The sequence below is a fragment of the Anguilla rostrata genome, chromosome 1, assembly GCF_018555375.3.
Source record: "Anguilla rostrata isolate EN2019 chromosome 1, ASM1855537v3, whole genome shotgun sequence".
In the NCBI taxonomy this organism is placed as follows: domain Eukaryota; kingdom Metazoa; phylum Chordata; class Actinopteri; order Anguilliformes; family Anguillidae; genus Anguilla; species Anguilla rostrata.
The window spans coordinates 71,034,293-71,046,404 of NC_057933.1; the positions used below are offsets into that span (position 1 = coordinate 71,034,293).

The 12,112-nt window shown below is 41.7% G+C and overlaps 1 protein-coding gene and 1 long non-coding RNA gene across 6 annotated transcripts; one reads left to right on the forward strand and one right to left on the reverse strand.

The window, feature by feature from the left end:
- Positions 1–1,141: 1,141 nt before the first annotated feature.
- LOC135240611 (coiled-coil domain-containing protein 106-like) lies at positions 1,142–9,928 on the reverse strand. 5 transcript variants are annotated; one of them, XM_064310322.1, is made up of 9 exons: positions 9,772–9,928; positions 8,725–8,806; positions 8,273–8,371; positions 6,842–7,048; positions 5,848–5,898; positions 4,305–4,508; positions 3,738–3,911; positions 3,292–3,595; positions 1,142–2,347 (listed from the first exon to the last, which is right to left on the reverse strand). In XM_064310322.1, the coding sequence occupies exons 1-9, from the start codon at positions 9,772–9,774 to the stop codon at positions 2,317–2,319; spliced, it is 1,155 nt and encodes a 384-aa protein (XP_064166392.1). In that variant the 5' UTR covers positions 9,775–9,928; the 3' UTR covers positions 1,142–2,316. The 5 variants fall into 5 exon arrangements, with proteins under 5 accessions (XP_064166392.1, XP_064166381.1, XP_064166361.1 ...); XM_064310311.1 differs by having other exon boundaries at positions 3,738–3,935; positions 8,743–8,806; positions 9,772–9,926; XM_064310291.1 differs by having other exon boundaries at positions 3,738–3,935; positions 9,772–9,926.
- A 32-nt stretch (positions 9,929–9,960) lies between these two features.
- On the forward strand, positions 9,961–11,058 carry LOC135241014 (uncharacterized). Its single transcript, XR_010325855.1, has 2 exons — positions 9,961–10,198; positions 10,911–11,058. It is a non-coding gene; the product is annotated as an uncharacterized LOC135241014 (long non-coding RNA).
- The last annotated feature ends 1,054 nt before the right edge of the window (positions 11,059–12,112 follow it).

Consider the following 12,112-nt stretch of genomic DNA (forward strand, 5'->3'; position numbering starts at 1 on the left):
ATGCACTGCCGTTCCTTATCAACTAAATAAATGGCTTCTAACAAGGGTACAAAAGTCTCAGGCAAGAATGTGAAGACCTTGGAGGACATGATCAGTTATACTGTACTGAAAATGTTTGAAAAGGACTTATTATATCTAGACGCTGAGACACGTGCACCTACTAAAACACAGCAGAATAAATTACAAAGATTGTTCTCAACGTATGATTGATACACACAGCACTAACGCTAGACCTGGGCCAAATACGTATTTGTTTTTGATTCAAATACTTTTCTGTGCTCTATTCATCTTGCCTGGTGTAATTGAGCCTGCCAATATGACCAGAAGGCAGGGTTAGCACTTTTTGAGAGTATTTCACTGGTTCCAATGCACCAGACAAGATCAGCAAAGTGTAGAAAAGTATTTGAATCCAAAACAAATACGTATTTGACCCCAGGTCTGACTTAACACCCATTCTTCCTTAACTGGCAAAACATCACAACCAGTTGTTGCCAGAATGGGAAGCAGTGGGTGCCATCGAGATAGTGCCCGAGGTACACCAAATACATTTACAATTTAAATACCGACAAGCCAGGGCCATGCACTGTCTCAAACCGATGACGAGGGTTGCTGACAAGGAAGAAAAGCATGAACAAACAGAAATGCACATGGCTACACAGACTAATATGGAAGGAATTCAGCAACAGAAAGTTCAATTTGGCAAAGGTGAGTTTTTCCCCCCACAAATTCTAAATGCATATGTGCCCAACTCTAAACAAGACTATTTGTGTAGGAAAATAGCAGTCATCAATATGTATCCCAATCAGTCAATACATGCACCCTATTAATGCAATACATTACCAGTGATCATCAATTATTTGCCATCATTGTAGAATTGTGCTGCCATTATATTCTGGTGTTCTCACGCTTCAGACAGGACATTGTGCGATTTTCACCACCAGCTGACATTTTACCCTTGATTTTTTTTTTTTTAACTCCGCCCTCACCTCCAATGCAACAAACGGCACAGTATCTTTTGCACACCCAGTGAAATGTTGATGACCATTGCTTTGGGGCAGTGTTTTGGCCGGCATTACCTTGCAGCACGTGGTTCACTCACATATTTCCCCACAAACTACAGAAGACTCCAAACACGCTGAAATTTTTAAGAAATCAATGCTTTATTTGCATTTCTACCTTTAGTGTCATCACAATCGGTGTAATCAATACGCTATCATTTTTCAGTAGGACAAACACCTCTTGCTTTCTAGAATATTGCTACTCTGATTTAAGCAGAAATAAAACATTACATTTTTTTTAAAAAAGCTGCAAAATCTTTTGCAACCCTTACTACCTTACTCACAGGTTTTTAAGCAATCTATATCATACTTATCCCGTACACGATTGGTTCCTGAGGAAAACTGAAAACTACTCCCCTAACCCGTATCAAATGACTGCAGGCAATTTACTTGAGTTCAGATAGACAAGCGAAAGTTTTGCAAGCAATTCTGTCACGACAGACATACAGTATTCATCCAGTTCAACCATCAGATTCTCCTGCCATCACAATCAGTTTTCAGTAAACTATTAAAGAAGTGATGAGTACTTCATTACACTTAACAGGTAATTTCAATACAAGTTGCTCCAGAATTTTGTCTGCCAGTGTACATAATACACACACAACCGCTATACTATACTACAGTCAATACTACTGCTGAACCACCAGTTTAAAATGTAAAAATGTGATGTCACGCACTACTATTCATTGAGTCAACAACCATCAACAATCCATTGTAAAATGAAGTCAGGGCCAAATCACATCGCTTATGGTTCATACCACGTCGCAATCTGACTAAATAAGGATGGAATCAAAATAAGAGAGAGGAGACTGACATTATGAATGGTGTAAATAAAAATAAAAATGGTCTTCCTGAGAGGAATTAACTACCCATTATAAGAGAACAAAAAAAATAAATAAATAAAAAGAGTATAATTTCATCATGGCAATTAACTCCATGCATGCATTCACAATGGTACATTGCAATACAGAGAATGCAGCAGCAAGAATATGTTAAGTAGAACAGAACAGCAGTGTAACCGTTTACTTCACCATAGTATAGTACAGCATAGTGGTACAGTATTATACATTACAATAATATACTTAAGTACTGTAGCATAGTACAAGACAGTAAAGTACATTACATACTACACAACAGTTTACTTCAGTATAGTACACTAGTATAGTACAGTACAGAGATATAGTATATTATGGTACAGTAAAATACAGTGTGGTGTATTATTGTACAGCAGATGCGTTTCAGAGTAGCACTGATCCCATTACCGTTCCTCTCCTCCTTTCACTTTCAACCTAAAGAAAAATAAAAGGAAAAAAGAAAAATGCAAAAAATGACAAAGATATAAATGGACTAAGGGTCAAAGATAGTGTCATAGTGTCAAATAAAATTTAATGTGTTCACCCTTGAGGTGTAAAGTAATTTCTGTGGACAGTAATGTTTTACCATCTCTCTAAAAACATAACTGAAGAAAAAATTTGAAAAATGTTTCCTGCTCACACATATCCACTGGGACTGTTACAACGTCTTCCTTCATCTGAGCCATCCTTTATGTCAGTAAACTGACAGACTGAATATCGCCACTCAATGCCCATCCCAGAAGGCTTGGAATGTATATATTGTACAATACTACTCTATCCATTCTGTTAACAGTAACATTAAGTGCCCGACAGGAGTATCTGTGTAAGCCATGTGCTGATGCTGAACCAGTCATCTCATCCTAGTCTTTAACCTTGCTGACCATCCCGTATGTCTACATTTCCCGCCTCCACTTTCTATGTCCAGTCACTGTTCGCTTAGTTCTCATTCTCTCTCTCTCTCAAGTGAAGCCTTTACTAAAACCGGCAATTCCTCAGTCCAATTACAACCAACCCCTCTATATCCATTCCTGCCTGATAGTAATAATTGAGAGCACATGATCCCAGCCATCCATCATTTCAGGGAATCAATCACTGCTCCATCCCAAGACAACATTGTATGCTCTCTCCCGATCAAAGTTTCATTCCCTCCAAGTCTTCATGCATGACATCCTGGAATGATCCTAACACACAAGTCAAATAATTCGGCTCCAGTAGGGTAAAACACTATTTCATCGTGTGCGTATCGGTGTACGTACATGTCTTTCTTGAAAACCATCCTTCGTTCAAGTCAGACCTCCCACTCTTCCCCCAACCCCACTCCATCCCAACCTTCCACCCCACCCCCCCAGAGAAACCCGTCACCCCTTTAATGTCTGAACCTGTAGGAGATGGGCAGCAGAAGATTGTTCTTCTTCAGCGCCTGAACCTTGCTGAGCGTTTGCTCGTCCAGGGCAATGTAGCAACGGCGGGCGTAGTCCAGGAGCTTCTCCTTGGAGGGGTCGAACTCGCCCACCTCGGCCACCTTCTCAGGGGCCACCAGCAGCAGCTCTGCGATGGGCGTGGTGGACGCCACCGTGTTGCGGTCGACCCCGTGGATCTGGAAGGCCTTAGACATGTTCTTCAGCCTCTGGTACGTCACCAGAATCTTTTTGTAGCGGAAGAGCACCCCAGCCGTGTCTTTGACTGAAAAAAACGAAGGGGAGGTTATTTCACTGACGGTTTTAAAGGAGTTTAAATGGAGGATGAACCATGGCCACATACCCATTGAGATGCATGCAGCTTGATGCATCAGTTTAAACCAATCAAAACCTGCCCTTGCTCTCACCTCTCTCCCTCCCTCGAGAAATCCGGTACACCCTTCTCATCTTCATTCCTGGATGCCCACTGATGGATCGCGTGCCCGAGCCCAGATTCCTTAAGGTCATGCTCTCTGACATCACTTCTTCTCCAGACATCATTTCCTCTTCCTCCAGGTAGCTGTCATCCTCCAGAAACTCCTCTGTTCCAAGCAGAGACAGGGATTCTGATGAGGAAGGGGCACAAGATTAGGATATTTTGTGTCTTTAAAACTAGAGGGGTATAGTGAAAAGGATATTCCAACTGCAGGTTTAAATGACAGGTCAATGCTGTTGTGGCCTTGAGGAAGGTACACGACCCGCATTGTTTAATTAAACGATTAAGCTAAATAAAAGTTTTTTAAAAATACAAAAGAAATGTGTTAACATACCATGAAATATTCCTACTGAAAATTCACGTTCACTGAATACGACCAGCAAAAATAAAGAAATAAAGCAAAACTCTAAATATGTTTTTCCCTCCTCTTTCCACATATTCCTGTCTGGTCCTCAACCGTTACAGGGCAGAACTGTAACCTTCGAGAATGTCTGCTCACCAGGTATGTCGGTCATCTGTCTGTTATTGGTCCCTTGGCCCTGCACGAGTGACTGAGACTGTGGGGATGAGAAGCCCTGTCCCATCTGCTGGTTGCTCTGGCTGGAAGAAGCACTTTTGGTTTTCGGTAGGGTCTGGGGGGCAGACCTTCTGCGGACTGACTGACGGGGAGTTACTGGGGGGCTGTGAGAACCAGTCTTTTGGTCTGGAAAAACAGCGGCAAATGATTAACACAATACTTTCATTGTACACATGTTCTGTGAGAGGAGTATGCCTTTTTCCCCCCTCGCCAAACTCGGAATGGTAAATGGAATTTGTAGGCCTGTCACAATGCTGCAATGTCAGGGAGGGAGGACAGGCTAAAATGGCGGTCCTCCAAAGTGTGTGCAGCCAGCAGCCTTTTCACAATGGCCACCACAAATAAGAAATATGGGTTAACAGAATCGTGAGCAAAATTACTACAGCAAGCAGGATTATCGCATGGGGTTGGTGGCACCAAAGCTTTGAAACCATTGGCTCACCCTCAGAACTCTCTCGCTCTTTCCCCAATCCCACCCAATGCTAGAGCTCAATGCGTAGAGCCTAAGTTCAACGCGTAGGCTACCTCTCCCTTCTAGACGGGGGAGAGGGGTACACGGAAGTGCGTGCGTTAGGGGAAGATGCACAGCCTAAAGCAGATGGCAGAACAGAGGTTTTTCATTCCACAACTGAAAATACACACACGACTGCTTTTAATAGGCAACGCTTACGTTAAACAACAGAGAACAACTAAAACGATATAAACAATTTTAAAAAAAGAAAAAAATACCGCATCGCATCACAGTGACGGTAATTTAATCATACAAATTTTCATCATTGTCTGTATGACAGTTATACAGTGATTGTGACAACCCTATTTCTTCACTTCACAGGCTCTGAGCTGCAGACACACTGCACTAGGCCATGCTTTAAGTGTGCAGGAAGACCACAGCCGCCCAGCTGACCAGTGGAGTGTTGTACAATGAAGACGCAAAATCCCTCCAACGTTATGATCAATCATATCACCCGGCAGAAGTTCAGACTACATCGCTTTAAGCACATTCTGGGAGTTCTGCATGTGTGGCAAATGAGTAGGGGATTTTAAATGGAGAAACAGCGTGTTTAATGACATGCAAATAAAGAAAATGCAATAAAAGGCTACATTTTGTTAACGTCACACACAAGAATATATTCCAAAGATCGCTATAACCCAAAGCACATACAAGTCTCCCAGAAGACTATGTGACTGCACATGTACTACTGTCAGCAAAAGGCCAAAGACTCTTGTTAACACTCCCAACTTTAAAAACAAAGGCCTTCATAATGCAATTTCAAATAAAGTTGACTGACAAAAAAAAGCAAAACAAGCAGGAAACACTCTTTACTGGTACTTCATACTACAGTAAAGTTCTTAAAAACAGCACTGGGCACTGGAAGAAATAAGTGAAAAATAAACAAATTATTAGACTTACACAAAAGTACACAGTACAGCAACTGAAAGATGGAAAGAAAAAGAATCTCCTTACCAGCTTCACTGGCTCTCCTCCTTCCCCAAGTAAACGTTCTTGAGTTATTCCCTGCAGAAACCAAACAAAAAGTTACATGGAATTCCGTTCCATTTGTTCCAAGTCATTAACACATTCAATGCAGTAGTACAGTTTATGTACCCAACACCAAATCAAATCAACGCCCATATTATGCTTTCCCGCACTACATCTGTTTGTTTCACTGTATTGTGCTCTGAATCTCAGCGTACAACTTTAATTCCTTTCCTCCCCAATTTCGGAATGCTCAATTACGCTCACGCTGTGACGCTCACCACAACCTCGCTTGTCAATTCAGGAGAGCAGCATGTGCTCTCCTCCAAAGTGTGTGATGTCACTGCCGCTTCAACTGGCAAGTTGGGTGCGCACCTCCACGAACTGGAAGAAGAAGCTTCATGTGCAGCTCAACAGGCGAATGCCAACTGGTTAAACCCTGCCCACCTGAGGCTGTGTGTTTTTCCACCAGAACAGTTCAGATTCAATATTGGACTATATGGGCCCCATCCATGGACTGGAACACTGCCTCAACAGCACAAGCCACCCAGCAGCCACTGAAAATGTACCATAACCACAAAACGGAACTATGTAATCTTAGATGCTACATCTTGGCCCTGAATAGCCAGGGGCGGAGCAGAAGTGCCAAATAAAAACCTTACAGTTATATACAAGGGATTTCGCAGACACTCTTATTCAGGGCAACTTACACACCTTACATTCGTTACATACAGATCACTTATACTGCAGGACACTCATGGAAGCAGTTCAGCTTAAGCACCTCGCTCAAGACTACAACAGCGGTGCAGCCCACTGAAATATCAACCGCGCCTGAAGAACAAGCCCAGTTCCCCAACCATTAAGCTACACAATCACCCCCTTCCATACGGCAGTGTTTCACCACACAGTGGGAGCCAATAAGGAGCCACGGGGGATGGTGGATCATGAAGCGCCGAGCGGGGCGGGCAGGAAACGCACGCACCTCCCTGCGCCGACCCGTTGCTCTCCTGACTCTTGGTGGAGAAGATGAAGCGGTCCAGCTGGCACCGCAGGAAGTCGCGCTCCTCCTCCAGGTCCTCGATGCGCTTCTGCAGCCACGAGTTCTTCTCCAGGGAGATCTGGAGCTGCGTGCGCAGGTTCGTGATCACCAGGTAGGAGCTTCCGGGCAGCGGGGGACCGGACTGCGACTCTGAGACCAGGAGAGCGTATCGATGAGCACCCGTGAAGAGGCCACCGGAGCACGCCCTCGTATCAGTGGGCAGTGATTTGAGAATAAGACTTCATGCAACCATTTCAGCGAGCTGACGTCAAAGACATTGGTTTTGCAAACTACTCCACATTAAGATCTGCAATATTTGCAAGCAGCAGAAGATGGACATAAGGACATATAACTGCATTAAGATCCTATTTCTTAAGCAGGATACACTTCCTTGGAGCCCTTACACAAAGTTGTTGTAGGTTAATGCTTGTTAAAGTAAATGGGCGGAAGGAATATTTTCAATAATATTCAATGTTCAAAAGATTGTTTATTTTTCTAAGTAGTGCAGAATAACTACATCAAGAAACCACCATTTTATCATATATTTACATACAGGACAGTACATCCTACAGCAAAACCAAAGCCAAATTCAAGTTGAAGACTTGATAAAAATAATTCATGAATGGGCAGCTTCCAATCATTGCCAAGTACGTAACTGAGAATATTTTAAACACAGGTTTAAGATCCTTTAAAATATCCTTTGCTTAAAGTTAATTATAATTTGTATTTACACCCTTCCTGTATGATCACAGTTAAATAAGTTGTCTGAAATGGGTCACACACCACTTCAGAGTAAATCATTTGGAGGAAATGTAGGTAACTTGACTGCATAGCTTTTGACAAATGGGAGCACCTTCGATTTTTCATGCATGCATATCTTTACAGACCAAATTTCCTGTTCCCCATTTTGAGATCCTGCATTGCAACACACTACATCACCGGCAAGAGACTTTCATAACCTTGAACTATAGTTATAGAGTTGTAGAGCTGTTATTGGGTACAACTCCACAATATGAACTGCCATTCACTGGTATGACACCAAAGTCATATCTTTTTTTAAAATCACATACTGTTCCATCCTGTGTTTCCATGAACATTGTACAGGATGTTATATAGTTCATATTAGAACATGTATACCTGTATGTTGCAGGAGGTGGCACACATCACAACGTCCAGTATTGTCCATAGTTATTAAGACACATTTTCACGCATCACATTATCGATTAAGTGATGAGCTGAAAACATCTAGATATTTATGTACCTAAATATTTTCTTTGATGGATCTGAGTTTATAATTTATAATTATTTTAGCAATTGTAGGACGTGCACCCAACATATTTGTTTAAGGTCACTCAAACTGTTCAAGTCACTCACCTTCAAACATGTGTTCATTCTGATTGAAAAAGCCAGGCTGCTCAAAGTTGTTTTCCTCAAATGGAATGGAGATTTCATATCCCACTTCGTTCTTCAAAGCTATTGAGAGGAACACAGCCTGACAAACTGCGATGGACATCACGCATGCTTCCATTGGCCGACAAGAGAGACATAATAACAAGCAGCATGCATCATCAACTGCTATAGATAATTGCTGCAAGAAAAATTCCACAATTAGCCTATATCTGGGCAGCTAGCTGAATGCCGTTTTCGATACCAACAGGGCAAAATAACAGTACACAACAATAAGTACACAACAATAACAACAACAGTATTAAAATGATTGGACTAATAATGAGGTCCCATTAATTATATCATTTATTGTTATTTACATTTCATGCATAAAAGTCATATTGCTTTGCCAAAGCATACACGCACGCACACAAACATACACTGCTGATCGCGTGAACCTGTTTGCTTCTTCGTGCTGCTCTCTCCGTCTGCAACGTTTCCGTTTTCCATCGTCGATGTTTCCTAAAATCGAAACAAATTTTCCAGTTGAAATCAAGACGTGATGCATAAATCGAGCTCACTACCGCTGCCCTCCCTTTCCTCTTTAGCTCACGTTAGATAAAACACGAGTTAATTATAGACTTAACGAACACGCTCTCTCGGTCCCTAGTAATTAACTTCCATGTCGAGGAATTGTTTTGCAAGCTAGCTAACGTTAACCAATATATCGTTAACATGAGAATCGCCATCTCCAGCATCACCTGGATATTTAGTCAAGTTTCCTGGATATCACGGTCAAGAAAAGTGTAAGATCTGTATTCGTAGATTGATAACTGCAATCAAGCGAGCCTTGCACAAGACCGCGCAAATCATGCGGTTAGAAAGCTAGCTAAACGACAAATCTAACAAGAATGGTGACTCTTGTTGCTATATTCCACGGTTTTGTTAAGCTAAAAAAAAAAGAGCATCTCTACGTTGTAAGCTTCGTCAATGGTTTAAAGTTTTTTATTTTTTTATTACACAGCTACTAGTGATCTGTTGCAAATATGTTATCGGGGATACATTTTTCCGAACGCCACTGTTTAGCTACAGATCTAACGCGTAGCTATCCTGCCTAGCTAGTACTAGTAGTAGTAGTAACGTCGGTCTACTCGCATGTGTACAATTACGTTAGCTGGCTGCTATCCCGCTCCTTAGCTAACTAGTTATGAATCTTTATTACAGCTAGCTATATTCTCTGCCAGCTTGTTGGCCAGTTTGTGCCACCATCAGTAACACTGAAACAATTAACGTTTCATCCAATCCGTAAAACGTTTGAAAATTTAATCACTTATACGATCCCTACTGTACTGTTCTGTGTAACTATGTCCCGCTTCCTGCCCCCTCCTCTAGTGGTTAGCAAGCCAGCTAGCTGGGTATTTCTTTCACTCGCCACCACGCTAGCAAACCATGTTTTTATTTTAGAATAAAAATGAACGTGCACGAACCATTTCTGCCTTTGTCTGACGACTTCTTTCACTTTTCACAGAAGACGCCCCCTCCTCTTCTCCTGTTTCTTCTTGCTTTAGCTAACAATAACAATTAAAACGTTTTTCCCTACGCTGCTTGCAGCAACCCTCGCTGTGACTCACTTCCGGTCACACACGTTAAGAGTCCACCAGTTTACACCACACATTCAAAACGAAGAGAACGGTGAGGGACCATCAACAAAGTCGTGTCCAAATAAATGCACCCCCTCCTTTTCAATATAAGCATGCTTGTGGTGCTTTTTCCTGACCACTTCAGCAAATGGTAAAACATAAGTGTACTCGTGTAGACGAAGAATTCTCGTTAAATCTTACACCGACTGTTACCAAAAAAATAGCACGAGACCAAAGAGATTCAATGAGGAGCAAACACATGCCGTACGCTCAGGTGATTATTCGGCATCCATTTTTAGGGTGGGGTGCAGGAAAAGGTGTCAGGTAACAATGTTGTCTTGCGGTTTGTAGAGAGAAAGGTAGATCCGGAAGGACAGGACGTTTTCGAGCATAACGTAGCCTATTTTTTAAAAAGGAAAAATAAAACTTAAAACCGTTATTGAAAAACAACTGGACAACATCTGAAAGGGTGAGATAAGTTAATAAAACGTATTAAGCGGTGCTTATTTAAATATGATTAAAATTATTTCTTGAATGTAAGAGAGAGGTTTGTACATTGCTGCTAAAATCAATATTGAGACCTCGTTATTTTTTATTATTATCGTTCTAATTTTGTGCATTCAGATGCGCAATAACAATTTATTACGGTATTTACTTTCCAGAACCATGTATAGGGCTGAAATATGCGGACAACTCGAGTCACGTTTTGGACAGGGGTCATCCAATTAATACTAACGTCGTGTTCAGTTCGTTAAGAACATCGAGCAAGAAGCTGAACATTGTGCCCAGTAGAGCAATCAAGTCATATTTTTATATTAGGGTCTACAATGTAGGCCTACTCTCACTCTATAAGCGCTGTAATCACGCACGGGAGTTTAAACAGTTTGTAACCTCAGTCTACGAGTGAATGTGAATCTGCGGCGCTAGCCATTCCTTGTTGCAGTTAACAAAATGTGGAAACTCTGCACTTCCCCCTTTCAACCCAGGTGACCATGGCAGTCCGGTACAATGGTTTGTCACACTGCAAGATTGCTCTGGTGTTTGCAGTGCTGATGGACCTAATGGGGGCAACGGCCTTGCTCTTGGGAGTTTTTGCCCCCCTGGAGATAAAGGGCCGGGATTTTGGGGACCTGCTGGTGTACTCTGGGGCCTTGCTGGTCCTCATGTCACTTGGGGGTTGGGTCATGTGGTACAGCGGCAACATTGAAGGCCTGACCTCACGCAAGGAGCTGGGGCACATTGGGACTGCCGTGGACCGGCTGGCTCGAACCCTTAGCCGCAGGATACGGACACACCGGGTCCACACTGGGGCCTAGGCCTGGACATGTGCGGTATGTTGTTAGGGGATGGGTCTGTCATGGTTGGGTGTTAGGTAGCCTTGCGAGCCAGTCTCTTTTTTTTGTTAGGTAGTGGAAATGACACAATGGTACAACAGAAGTTTGTGTCTACAGTACACATTGTGTGTGCTAGGTAACTCTTCAGTTTAAAGACAAAATGAGGATCTTACCATTTATTAGTCATGAACGAATGTAGCAAGGTGTATGTATTTATGTGTATATATATATATATATATATGTATGTATAAACTGTGATTTTTAGGACATCGGTTACAGTATTGAAAGTCCAATAAATGTAGTTCAGGTATATTCCACGTCTGAAAAGGGTTTTAAAAAAGGGCTATTACTAGCTGGGCCATACATTTTTGTTTCTTTTATCAGAACTTGTACTCAATACATTATACAAGCATGCACATTAAATAAGCACAAATGAATAAAATATAGGCCAGATTTGAAAATAGCCAGCCATTTATTTAATTCCCCCATCCACAAATAATGGATAAGCTGTCCAAGAATACAGTATTTTATCTGTCAAAATGTATAGTACTAACAGACTACAACTGTAATAATATTGCACCATTAAACTGCCACCTCTTTCTATTTGTAAAAATATTTACAATAACTGTTGCTGACTCCTTATCAATTCTCTTCTTTCTTTTAGATGGCTACAAAAAGGATGAAAAGACTGAGTTTCACCACTGCAAGCCAGACTGGCACACATGAAAATATTTAGGTTTGAGCAGGAAACCTTCAATCAACAGTATTGAAAATCACTTCGTAGAACCTTTTCCAAGAGGCACAAGTGAACACACCTTTGTATATATAACTGTAGTACTAGTGTGAATGTAAAC